The following is a 13,633-nucleotide window of genomic DNA, read 5'->3' on the forward strand; positions in this document are numbered from 1 at the left end:
CGTTCTTCGGTCTGAACATAAAGCGTCCAGTGAGAGACGTTTTGCGCTTTTTGGCCGCTCAAAACGCGTTTGGTGTGAACGTAGCATAATCCATCCACAGCAATCCTCCACACTACAAAGAACTGCTCACTGCTCAGACATCAATACTGTCCCTCCTCTCTACAATATCCTACCTCCTCAGACTGAGACAAAACTGCACGTCATGGGGGGCGGGGCCTTTTGCTCTGCTGCACCTCGTCTATGGAACATCTGAGGATGCCCCAGACTACAGAGAGTTTTAGAAAGGACTTAAGACCTATATAACATTTTTACTTGCACTGCTGTTACCATAGTTCTTGCTTTTTGTTATGTTTTTATTTTTGTAGCACTTTGAAATTGAAAAATGTAAAGTTCAATACAAATTCAATCAATTATTAGGTGACTATAAAACAACTTGTAAAAGAGCGTGGCTGCAGTTTATTAGTAATTCTGACTTTTTTAATATGGAGGCTGAGAGGTAGAGATTTTCACCGTTTGATTTGGCAGAGGTTCAATTGCTCCCTTTCTCAGTTCAAAATCAAAGTAAAGTCTTGTTAATCTCACGTTGTACATTTCTGATTGAGTGGATGCACAGTACACGTAGTGTACTGCATGTTTGTCCTGTTAGCKTTAGTTCACTTTATTATTCTTTCCCATTTTTAAAATCTGTTTTCACCAGTCAAAGTCTGTCCACCCTGACGGTACTTGAGGACTTTTTATCAAAGAGACCCATGCCTGGAGGCATCGCAACCACTGATGGCCAGAATCCAAACTGGGTTCGCAACCTCAATTACTACAGTGAGTCCTCTGTTCTGTTATTTCTCTGTAACAAGCTGTAAATGTGCAGCTATAACTGAAGAAATAGAGTTATTGTGTTTTATTGCTTTTGTTGCCTCAAATGGCTCCTAATTCTCTGTAATCTAGAAAAACTCATGTTAACAAGGAGTTTTGGTTTATATAATTTTCGTCATTAAGTGAAATTTATACTCCAGGGAGTTTACATGTTTGGAGAGATCAGAAAGGTTATTGACTTAAAACTGTTCTAAATTCGTGCTCAAGGGTCAGTTGTTTCAGGGTTAAGAGATGGTGTCTGTTTATGTTTCTGTCTGCAGGACTGGACGGGAGTACATCTGCCTCAGAGCGAGAACGACTTATTAACCAGTTTAATGATCCGGAGAACACAACAACATGGGTTTTCTTACTTTCTACCAGGTTTGTCTCCATACATTCTGCTCATTTTTATTACTTTTCTCAATTTGTTTTTTTTTTTATGCAGAAAGTTTATTGTTGTTTTGTTTTGTTTTTTTCAGAGCGGGCTGTTTGGGGGTAAATTTGATCGGGGCCAGTCGGGTCATTGTGTTTGATGCATCGTGGAACCCCTGTCATGACGCCCAGGCAGTATGTCGTGTGTACCGTTACGGTCAGAGGAAACCCTGCTACATTTACCGCCTCGTCTGCGACTTCACACTGGAGAAGAAGATCTACGATAGACAGGTGTCCAAACAGGGCATGTCTGGTAAGAGTCTGTGCTYAGTGTGACCAGGTGGCGGTTTTTAAAAGTGTTGCACTTATTCAGCACACTACAAACATTTATATTACCTGTACCCTTTCTGTGTGAAGATCGTGTCGTTGACGACTTGAACCCAGTGCTGAACTTCACCCGTAAAGAAGTGGAGTCACTGCTGCATTTTGTAGAAGAGGAGCCTGAAGCTGAAAAACTTTTGATGGAATCTCAGGACTTAGAATCAGTGATTCGTCAAGCTTGTCAGCTTTACCCAAACCTCATCACAAAGGTACAGAGCATGGAAGATTGTGCTGAAAGCAGTGTTTACATGCGTTTTTCAGAACCTGACAGGAAGTTTAGTTTTTTATGGGTAAATATAAAGAATAAATCATTACCTCGAGTTCTTGTTTCAACGTTTTTTTAATGAAGAGAGCTGAAGAGACAGATGTGTAGAGTTGGTCCAGCTGGGGTCTTTGGTTAGAAACACAAACATCTTTTCATTCCTGAAAGGCTTTTACTTTGAATTTTACAGCAGATATGCTTCTGTTTATAAGCTGTAATTAAAATAGATAAACAGTAAAAATTTTAAGTAAAACAAGGATAAAATTGAAACTATTTGTTTGCTTTAAAACTGACATTCTGATCAATAACTTTGGTTAAACCTGAAGCAACTATTCTTTACATTTTTTAGACAGATCTCATCTTATGTCCCACATTAACAAGATTACAAAAACATACAAATTAATAGTTCTACCTCCTCTGCACAGCCCACTTATTTCTTTTTAGAATTGATCAGCTAGTTGTGAGTCCCAAACTACTTGTCAAATAACTTGATGTCATTATGAAACACAGATTTGTTGGTCTAAAGTTCTACTTTTTTTTGTTTTTCCATGTGTCTCTGAAGCCACCTTTCCACCACGAGTCACTGCTGGTGGATCGCAAGGAGTCGAAACTGACCAAAGCAGAGAAGAGAGCTGCAAAGAAAAGCTATGAGGATGAGAAACGAGCCTCTGTCCCCTACTCTCGCCCGTCGTATGTCCCCTATTACCCAACAAGTGATCATACGCTTGCGAGCATAGCAGCCTTTAATCAACGTGGCTGGTAGGTTTCAGCTGCACATTTTCCTTCTCATTTATTTGAGTTAATGATTTATTTATTTATTTACTTATTTTGAATCCAATACAGTATTCGCTTAAAAAAATCAGCACTGTATTTTCTGCTATAGAGTAAATGAAAAGGAACTACCGGTAATTTAAGTTGCACTTACCGTTTTCACCAATGAGTTTCTAACGTACTAAATACTGCTGCTGAAATACGGTCTTACAAGCTCAGTTGCTATATTTCCAGGCGTCCCCTGACACGACCAGATGACAAACCAGTAGCAAGTGTCAGGCCCATCCAGTCGACACCAATCCCAATGATGCCTCGCCAAGTGGGCATGGGCATGTCGGGCTTCAGCTCTGCAGGCAACCTCCCTCTCAACTTCCTGCAGAAAGCTGGAGTTTATGTGCAAAGGATTGTCACCACTACTGGTATTAAAAGTTTTTTTTCTAAATGCTAAAATAACTTCTTTTTTTTTTTACTTCAGACATCTAGACTAATTATCTTTTTATCTGAATTTACAGACATTGTAATCCCTGGACCCAACGGTTCATCAGAAATTCAAGCTCACATTCCTATAGGAGAGAGCATCCACATTATCAGAGGATCTAAAGGTATTTGCAACAACATGACAAGGAATTCTCTGCAAGTATAAATAAGTGTGTATTCACACTAGGAAAATCCTTTGGTCCACATGTTTGGTCCGGACCAAATAGCAGACTTTATTTTTTTTTCCTTTGGTGCAGTTTGCATTCATATTGTGCTTTTTGCAAGTGGACTATAATTTATAAACAAAGCCACACACACCAGAGTTTGCATGAGTGTATTCACACCTGCATAAAAGGTCCGGACCAACGGGGGAAATGAACTCTGGTCCGTTTAAAGTGGACCAAATGTGTCCGGTGTGATACACCCTAAATCACCTAATTCACATTGGGTTTTCTCTCACACAGGTACTTACATCAGGACGAACGATGGAAGGATTTTTGCTATTCGATCTGGAAAGAATAGCAGATCTGTGATTGGGACGTCTGCTTCTTCTAGAGGTGCAAATTTATTGTTCACATTGTGTTCTGCCACACAATTTTCTACAACCCTTATTCCTTTTCAACCTATATTCAGTTGAATAGACAACATACTGTAGACAAGATATTTAATGTTCAAACGAATAACTATTGTTTATTTTTGCTGATGCCTGCAATTGCCACCTTATTAAAACAGCTGGAGAACGAAGGTTACATTTGAACTAATAATGGTGTTTTTGTGATAAACCCTAATATCAGAAGGAATAACAGCATATTTTCTGTTATCTTTCAGGCTCACAGAGCTCCTCAATCCAGCGAGTCAGTAATGGTTGTTCATCGCCTGTAGATCAGCAGCAGCGCTCTCCTAACAGTGACCAGCAGCCTTCTTCTCCTTCCAGCTCTGAGATTCTCAGAGAGCTCAGCAACTACACTTCATCCGCAGGCGATGCCTCTTCCGGTGCAGGGAACGAACCATCATTACCGTCCGACGTGTCGTCTGTGCCTGCGGGAGACGAAGGCAGTTCACAGACCAGTGATCTCCGGAGGGAAGTCAGTGATGAGCTCCTGAGTTCAGCGTTAGAGGTGCGAGGCAAGAAACGCAAGCACAACGACAACCAGGGCAGCAACGCGCAGACAGGAGGCAAACACACTTCAGCCGCAGCTCATTTTCCAAGTCTGCCTTTGGGTTCGAGTGGGCTCAGTTTCCCGCCTGTGAGTCTGAACTCTTCGTCCCTGCTGGGGAATCTCAGCCACATGAGTCAACCTCTTCTAATGGCTGGTGGTGGATCATCGTTCCTTCAGCCTCCTGGACAAACCATGGCTGACCTACAGTCCATGTTCCCCTCAGCCGGTGCAGACTTACTGAGACAACCTGCTATAGGGAACGGGCACCTTCCTACCCCGTCCTCATCCTCTGCTTTCTCCTCTGCATCCACCACTGTTCCTATGTCGTCTTCACCCTCAGCAGGAACCTCTTCCTCCCTCCCCTCTGCCCCTTTGCCTCCGTACTTAATGAACCAAAACATGGCAGGTCTTCTCTCTCCAAATTTCTCTGTCGGCTACGGTCAGCCGCTGCTTTCCGCACCAAGAATGTTCCCCAACACTCTGCTCCCGGGGACGGGGGGGTTCTCAACGCCCAACTCCAACTCTGCCACACCTGGCTTTCTCTCCCATTTCAACAACCCCACTTCCAGCCTGCTGGGGGCCGCTTTGGCCCAACCAGACAGATATCCGAGTTCTGTAAACGGAGGGGACAGTTCTGATGACGATGTTATTGAGGTGACAGGACAGTAACGTTTCGAACAGCCACACAGTCCAGCACGTTTTACTTAAAGAACATATGGTAATAATTATACAAACTATAACTAAAATCTTTACAATAAATGCTTAATTAGAAAGAAAAGTCATTTGTTGATAGAAAAACTAATCTTGAATACAGATCTAAACAGGTTTAAATGTATGAATTACATTCTTTTCAGGGAGTAAATGTTAATTATGAACACAAAGATACAATAAAAATCAAAAGTTTCTGATCCATCCCTAAAATAGAGTTGAGTTCCCCCTCCTAATGCACTTCGTACACACAGACTCTCCCCTGCAGACGAGGGAATCAACCTAATGGCTACACTGTCTAGAGAAACACAAATCCTTATGCTGAAAATCTCAGACTTGTTCGGCTGGAGCAGCAGATCAACGGGAACGGATTGTCATACGAGGACCAGCTGCAACTTTCAGGGGCCGCCCACAGCTTCTGCTGCTACGTTTTTACTGCAGGTGTCGCCGCGATGAGCTTCATGTGAAAAATGTTATTAGAACTGTTTAATGTTGGATTTTTTTCATGGTGTATTGCCATGAAACTGTTGGGCGCAAATGGATTTCCTTTGCTGAGCTCTCCTGTTGAACACTGATCCTGTGAAAAGCCTGGAAACTTCACAGTAGATATTGGAGTCTTAGTGTTGGTCAGATTTACAATATACAGAGAAAATCCTTCGAGGCTTACCTTTAAAACCAGAAATTTTAGGTATTCAGAGCATATTTTAGTCTTTAGCAGTTTGATAGACATTGTAGCATCCCCTGTTGAAAAGATGTGTGACGCTATAACTCAAGATGTTCATACTTTGTACATAAGTCTTTATCATTGTTTATATTCCAAGTCAAAACTGTGCAGTGTGTAGATTTTGGTTGTAGCGAGATTGTTTAATATTACAGTAACTATCTTGATGATAAACTCACCCAGACAAAGTTATGTTCAGTTTAATCTTTTACTTTTGTTTCCCTTCAAACTAAAAGGAATGTACTTTCATGTTAGCCTTCGTCAACACAGGGACTGGGACATGGATTTGTACTGTGTGCTTTAAGTTTTAGCCTTAAGTAACGCAAATGGTCTTGAGTTTTAGGATTTATATGTTGCACCAATCGGCTTTTTATCAAACTGACAGAAAGTCATCAACAAACTCAAAATATGCTTAATGCAGATACAGAATGGTGAAAACAAGCAGCGAGGTTGAAAGCCCAAAGGAGCTTGAACCAAGGTTTTATGTTACTAGTTCAAGATCTTATCTTGTCTCTTTTGGTTTCTTACAGAAGTTGCTTCATCTTTTCTATTTCCCCTAAACCCCATATGACATAAGAATTTAAAGACTTTATTTTCAGGACAAATGTTACCAAAACTACAGGAATAATTCCATCTGCACAGCCAGGGAAGGTGAAACCTCTAGTTAATGTAGCCACAAACCATCTTAACCAGATAAGTTTGATATATCCATAAAACTGCCGGTGACTGTGGCACAACCTGCTGAAGTTGATGCGGGGGGCCTTACAAAAAAAAAAAGAGTGCCATTTTTTGGTGATCGCTCTTCCCTTAGACGCAGTGCGTGTGAGTAGCTTCTGTCTGTAGTGTCGGTGTAGGTACGCATTGCATTTGGGAGTTTAGGTGCTCTTCTCTGTAGCCGTCCGTTTCTGTGTTGTCACGACGCTTCAAGGTGTTTAGATTTAGGGAAGCCACCTTCCTCTGTTGTAAATTAGGCTCGCTACAGTGGTTATTAGCCTTTAGAAAACACTGGATAAGCTGAGACAACAGACCATTCCCTAGGAATTTATGTTTCATTTATGAGTTTGTTTCCTGACTGTTTGCTTTGAATTTGCTTATTCTTTCTCTTTTGTGGTTTTCTTCATCAAAACCTGTGATTTAGTTTGCTTTAGATTTCAAGGTGGCTCTAGTACTTTGTAAATTAATCATTTCAGCAGAGGAACTGTACAAAATACATAATAGATATCCCATGTTTTTATTTGTACTTTTTTCATCATGTATGTATTCATTCATTATGTGTAGTAAGTACCTTTTTCTTTCATCTGGAGTAATCACATAAAAATGTTTTTTTTTTTTTTTTACCCCTTTCCTTCAGTTGTCCGTAGTTTTCATTTAATTGTCTGAAATGTACTTATTTATAATAAAAATAGGCTTTTATAACCTTTTATTATTTTTTTTACTGTTCATTTACTTTGATCCATGAATGGCTGATTCAGTGAGAGTTTCATACCTGCAGCCTAAATCAAAGTAAAAAAAAACATAACTATGTGATATTAATGTTATTTGAACAATAAAACACTTCTACTGCAGTGTGAATTGTTTTATATAAAAAATTAGTTTACTTCAGAATGTGTTTGAGACTGTGTAATTTCAAGTGCCTGTGACATGAATATCCTTTAAATACAGTCAAAACATACACTGCTCAAAAAAATAAAGGGAACACTTAACGCACGCTAACTCCCGATCTTAATGAAATATTCGCATTGAGTACTTTGTTCTGTACAGTGTTGAATGTGCTTCACAAAAGTTTGATTTACTTGGACTTAGCGTGCATTGTTTAAGCGTTCCCTTTATTTTTTTTGAGCAGTGTATTTAAAAAACTTGGTAAAATACACAATTTTATCCATTTTGTCACTTAACTTTTCTTTTAAACTGTTCAGCCAAAGTGAACCAGGACGAGACATCAAAGGGAAACTCTAAGAAAACTCCCTCTTCATTCTTCTTCTCTGACAGTGGCTCAAAATAATCTAAAGAAACATCAGATTTTCCTCTAGTCTGTGTTAGAGGAGTAACTGTTCACATGCAGACATTCCCCTTTGACATCACTTCCTGTTACTTCACATGTGAATATCTTAATTGTTCATCTCAACTGCGTGAATTTTTTATACTATCAATGTTATCTTTCAAAAATGCATTACTATTTATTACAAAAATTTGATGCCACAGGCACTTTAAAATTACTCATCGTAAAATATGACAATATATTGGTGGAGTATTCCAGAAAAGAAGTTATACAAACTTGAGTTTATCCAGAAACCCAAGAGTTAAGTTACCCTGAGAGGAAAATGTTACTGAGATAAATTAGTTCATTTTATCAAAAGTGATTCTGATATCTGATTTCAAGAAGTTTTTCTGCTTTGATATCAGTTTGACTGGTTAAAAATGGACAACTCCTCTGCGTCAGGTTAGAGGAGACCAATAAAAACTCTTCTTTTTGCTAACAAGCAGGTTTAATTCATATACCGGTTGTCCATTTTCACTTACAGAAAACTCAGAAATTCTTTCAACTTTTGAGTTTTCACTAAACCTGTTTTCTGGAACACCCCTCAGACATACTGAATGGCATTTTGAAGTGCAGGTCTACACTTAGTTTAAACAAAGCACTCAGGTGAATCTGCGATAACCACATGGAAGCTTCTATCACACGACTGAAATACAGTACAGGGTGTCGTCTGTGAAAGTAAATATTTCAGGTAACATTACTGCTTGACCCTGTTCAGTCACTTCATCTTTTACTGTAGGCAAACAAACACATGGCAGCTGGTCACAAACTTTGTTTATATTCACAACGTAAACACACATCACTCACTGATATGAAAAAATGTATATGTGACCCATCATATCAAAATGAGGATTAAGTCAAATTTGGACAAAATGACCTAACTACATATACAGATTCCTGGCTTTAAAAGCTACATTTTCTGGAAGATGAGATTAAAAATGCCAGATATTTGTATATATTGAAGAGAATGATAAAAAGTAGTATTCTGGAGATAAATGGAGAAGTATAAGTGAATTCATGCAAATTATTAGTTGAGTTGGTGTTTTAAATTTTGTTTTTAGTTTTTTTGTGTGTTTTCAGTTTTGATTTTTGTTCTAATTTACTTTTCTTTTCAACATATTTTGGGTATAAAAAGGGGCAGATATAAGATTTATTTTTCTTCTGCTGCCTTTCATTTTATTTGATTTTATTTTATTTGCATGTTTTTTGTTCTTTGTTATTTTATGTTACAAATGAAATGAATAAATTTCTAATTAACTAAATAAATAAATAACATTTTGATACCTGGATCATTCTGATATAAACTTATCCAAAGATATGACTTAATTTGTCTTGTTGGTTATGATAATACTACTAAAACTGTTTGGTCTGAATCCTAATTTCATGTAAATTTATTGAGTAATTTTTGATGTYAATATAAAGAGGAAACCTCAAATAATATTTGTATATTAAGATTTCCCATCTGAAAAGAAACAACATTGCTAGCTCACAGGGAAAATGTCTAAATTTTAAGATGTTTTTCCTCAAAATCTGTTGTTTTGTTGCTGCTGCTAAAAAAATACTTCAAAATTTTTTAAGACATTTCAGACAGTTCATTTAAATAATACATTGATAAGGCATTAATTCATTATATTTTGTCAAAATGCAATTTTTGCACACATTTAAATCAAAACGCTATATTTGCCTATTTTTCCACATTCCACTTTTGGACTTAATCCTCGTTTCGATCTGATGGGTCACATATGAGTCACATACTGTATACTGTGCTTTTTTTGTTTCCTGCTTGGTCTGGTCTCCAAGTAACTTCAAACATGTTAAAATCGTTTAAAAAAGCAGATCATTTACAAAYCGAGGTTAAATGTTTAAAAACACTTGTGTAGCTACAACGAAATGGTTTTCTTTAGCTGTCCACAGTGTGTTTCCTGTTAATRCTGCAGTCGCTTTTTAGCAATATAGGCACTGGAAACTTGGTTCATTATGATGACAGCACTGAGAGCAGGGCATAGTGCAGACAGGTACCAGGCGTATTCCCTGACGGACGCCCTGAACCACTCCGAGCAAAGCCCGAGCAGCAGGCTGGCACTGCCGAGCAGGTAGGTGACGAGTCCAGATGCTGCGTGGTAACGCTTGAGTCTGGCGAGGGACCAGCCTTTGGCGAGAGAAGGGTAAACGAGCGGCAGAGCTGCCAAAGACTGCCCGCCGACCACACAGACTGTCAGCAGGCCCAGCAGACCGTGCCACGAGGTGAAGTGGGCCTTGCCGTGCAGGTGTTTGTTGTAAAAGATGGCAGCCAGGCCCAGAGCTGCACAGAGGCAGCAGAGGCTCTGCAGGACCCAGTGAATACGGCCTTTCGTTTTGTGTGGGAATCTTTTGAAGAGGGATACATGAGGAGAGAAGACGAAGATGGCTTCTGTCATGAAGAAGCCAAACTACAGGAAAAATGAAGACAAATGAGACAAAGTAATATATGATGTTCTCTTGATATTAAATCACAACTGTTCAAAACTTTGATTTGTGAAATGTTTTCAGATGGTGACAGATCTGAACTGCAGGCAGGTYTGTTAGCACCCGAGCTCTTGAATTTGAGGAATGCTACTTGAAACTCTTGTAAGATCTTTCCTAAAAGGCTTGATATTAAACACTAAACACCTAGCAGCAAGACATTCAAACTAAAATCACCTTGTGCTGAAAAGTGATGGCGTTGCAGCCATAGATTATGTTGTGAATGACTCTCAGATCCAAACACCTCATTTTAGATCAATTTAACCATAACCGGTGGAATTGTGGATGTTTATATGTTGGCTAATGAGGATTAGTTGTGGTGGCTATTTTAAACTGGGTTGACTCCAAATTTTATTTAGTTGTAGATGTCCATCTAAACATTACTTTCTAGGTTTCATTCAAATCTACCCAGTGGCTCATGAGATATTTTGCTAACAGATGAACTAGGTTGATGGCAAAATTTTAAACAAAGAATTTGACTTACAGCCAGAGTCATTAGGAAAGGATGCCATGAAAACCAACCTGGAAAAAGTAAAAATTAGAATATCGGATAAATGATTTTTAAAATAAAAAAGAAAGAAAGCTGTTTAAAATGAGTGCATCAAGAGGACTCACTTGTTCCGGGTCGAGACAGAAAGGCAATAAACACAGAAAAGATCAAAGAAATGAGATGAATCAGCCCAGCAGAGACTTTCCGGGTAAAACCGTAAAACCGAGGCTCGGTTTCAGTTTCTTTGTTGTGGACCATTTTGTTTTTAAACCCGCAGTTTGTCTCCCTCCAACATGTAAATTTAGTGGAAACAGGAAGTGTGTTTCTGTTTTGTCTGTTACTTCCTGTATCTTCCAGGTATATTATTCATTTATTTAATTAAATAATTGTTCTTTACTTTATTTAAACGTAAAAGAAAGAAGCCTACACAAAAAGAATAATAATAAATCACTATTACATTTTTTTTTTATTAATCCACGTCAACAACTTTTTTCCCCGCTGCCGGGGAGGAAGTTAAACTCCTGCTTGGGATTTTCAAAATAAAGCTATTCAAACCACATCCGCTCAGGATTGGTGTTTATTATGGACTCTTTAATTAACTGTCGGTGAATTATTAAATAGTGCCATTAAAGCATGTCTTTCATACCTGAAGCTCTCTAGCAGTATGTGATATCTCAAACTAAAGCAGCTCCTCGTCCAGCAGTGCTGAGCAGTTTCACTGGTTATTGTGCTCCAGTTACTCTGTAACAAGCTTGTGACACTGAGCCTTGCAGAACAACAGCATGCCCATTCAGGACATTCCTTTCCTCTCGTCTGTGCCTCTTTCATTTAATATCTATCCACCCCTTTTCTTTCCATACCCACCTCCAGCTTCCATCTCTTCTAGGAGGACACAAGGAGTTCCCAGGCCAGCTAAGACATAAATGCAAGGACATTTTGGATAAGCCTAAACAGAAATTTATTTATTTATTTATTTATTGTAAACTGCAAACACGAAGTTGTTCATGCATCTGATGTATTTCCATTCAGCAAAGAATGTAAAGTGTGAAGTTTAAACTTTCAAACATCCTATTTTTATATTGATTTGCAGGACTTGTGGCGAATATTTTATCAGTTTTCTTTTTCTGACTTATTGATTCTGGCCTTAGGATGTGCAACCATCTTTATTTCTCAGAATCCCAGTTTGGTTTTAGTAGATTTGGAGCCTTTCGTCTTTCTTTAAACCTCAGAAACACATGAGCTCATTGAAGAAGAAACCCCTGCGGAGCCACTTGTCACAGTTATGTTGGGTTTTAGATACAGAAAATAAGACATCTTTATCTGGCAGATTGGAGCCCGCTGGCTTTTTTCCTTTTTGAAAGATTTCCAAATTAAAACCGACTTCAAGCATTTGCAGTGTCCTCAGGTTTCCTAGAGTTTCATGTTTACATTTTCTCTGTATGTTTTTCATACTTTCATCTCTTTATATAGAATTGTACTGCAACTTAATAATAATAACAAAAGAAAATATTAAATTATACAACAATAAAGGACTCATTGAAATGATATCACTTGCTGCCATTAGGTCAAACCTTGAAAATATTGTTTATTACAGTCTCAAATCTCACACTCATTAAATGTGTTGTGAATTATTCTCATATCAAACCAAATTTGAACAAAATGTAYGTTAAACTGACAATATTATAGCATYTTWTGTATCYTCTAAGGTCAGTGTTGTGAAGGACATCTTGAACTGGACTGGTTCTAAAATTTAATCAGTTTTAAATTTACATCCAATGATCATTTTCTGGATGTTGCATTAAAATCCGTCCATTAGTTCATGAGATATTTTGCTAACAGACATTATTCAAAGCTGTGTCTTTGAAGTGGCAGAAAATATTCCCACTGAATCGTTTATTTTTTTCTTCTTTCTTTTGTTTTTTACATAAACATCCCCGAATCTGTGACTCTCCCCTCACTGATGCACAGTTGGGATTAGATGATAATCCCACGGTCACACTGTGCATGCGCAAACTCGAGAGCGTGCGTTTGCGGGAGGAGGAGGAGGAGGAGGAGGAAGAGGAGTCCGGGTATTAATTCAACCACAAAGTGCGTCCATCTTTCTAATATTATCCTCAAATAGCAGCAGGGATGAAGTGAATGAGGTAAGGTTGTTGTTGTTTTTATCAGTTATCCGCAGGAGGATCTAAACTATTTATTTGGTTCGGTTTGYATTAATAGTTTTATGCGGGATTAAATTAACCCGGGTTGTCCCGAGCTTCACATTCAGGGACAAACGTCAAGTTGAAGAATTCTGTGATCACAAAATAAAAGCACCCGGGAATAAACAAGATGATCCAGTTCACACTGAGTCCTTCTTGTCGCCCTGCGGGAATAATTGACCCAGTTGGCAGAGGGAGCCTGAGGTTCTTCACATTCAAGTCACAAGAAGTTTGTCCCGCAGGAAAAACTACATTTACACGACTTTCATCTGCGATTTAGAATGTGAAATCTGWAAGAGAACAGCTGACTATAAACTTTTGTTTGATGGCACATGTAGGCCTGCATGTAAAAGAGCCTGCTGCTGCTGTTTAATCCTAGTTTTTACTATAAATATCAACAGAAAACTAAATAACATGAGTGTTCAATGATGAACTTGTCAAAATAAAAAGTTCAAGTATATACTTTAACATCAGAACATCTTTTAGTTCTATTTGCTGATTTTTTGTTACTAATTTATTAAACGTTTGTTATAAATCAATATTATGCTACTCAAGATATTAATATGCTAAAATAACTATATGATAATAAGTAATGTTGCACATCTTTTAATTATTAAGTATTGCTCAGTCTGTCTCACTGAAAATTTTCAGAAAGTCAAATTTTATTGGTTCTATTATCAATTTTATTATTATTATTATTA

The 13,633-nt window shown here is 38.2% G+C and overlaps 3 protein-coding genes across 3 annotated transcripts in view; 2 read left to right on the forward strand and 1 right to left on the reverse strand.

Moving 5' to 3' along the window:
* Positions 1-697: 697 nt before the first annotated feature.
* LOC106516031 (helicase ARIP4) lies at positions 698-7,273 on the forward strand (the record flags this gene model as incomplete). Its single annotated transcript, XM_014006178.1, is given in 9 exon segments — positions 698-816; positions 1,131-1,230; positions 1,329-1,534; positions 1,639-1,811; positions 2,427-2,623; positions 2,870-3,054; positions 3,148-3,237; positions 3,577-3,669; positions 3,941-7,273. Coding segments are annotated over 9 exon segments (2,164 nt in total), but the record flags the coding sequence as incomplete, so codon positions are not given.
* Positions 7,274-9,445: 2,172 nt separating this feature from the next.
* cyb561d2 (cytochrome b561 family, member D2) lies at positions 9,446-11,031 on the reverse strand. Its single transcript, XM_014006281.1, has 3 exons — positions 10,857-11,031; positions 10,726-10,763; positions 9,446-10,168 (listed from the first exon to the last, which is right to left on the reverse strand). The coding sequence occupies exons 1-3, from the start codon at positions 10,987-10,989 to the stop codon at positions 9,665-9,667; spliced, it is 675 nt and encodes a 224-aa protein (XP_013861735.1). The 5' UTR covers positions 10,990-11,031; the 3' UTR covers positions 9,446-9,664.
* A 1,742-nt stretch (positions 11,032-12,773) lies between these two features.
* The window catches only part of rassf1 (Ras association domain family member 1), a 4,957-nt gene continuing 4,097 nt past the window's right edge, over positions 12,774-13,633 (forward strand). The window contains exon 1 of the mRNA XM_014006307.1: positions 12,774-12,875. The gene's annotated coding sequence lies outside the window, so the exon portion shown is untranslated. The remainder of the gene's footprint in view (positions 12,876-13,633) is intronic.

The sequence above is a fragment of the Austrofundulus limnaeus genome, unplaced genomic scaffold (genome assembly GCF_001266775.1).
Source record: "Austrofundulus limnaeus strain Quisiro unplaced genomic scaffold, Austrofundulus_limnaeus-1.0 Scaffold35, whole genome shotgun sequence".
Taxonomy (NCBI): Eukaryota; Metazoa; Chordata; class Actinopteri; order Cyprinodontiformes; family Rivulidae; genus Austrofundulus; species Austrofundulus limnaeus.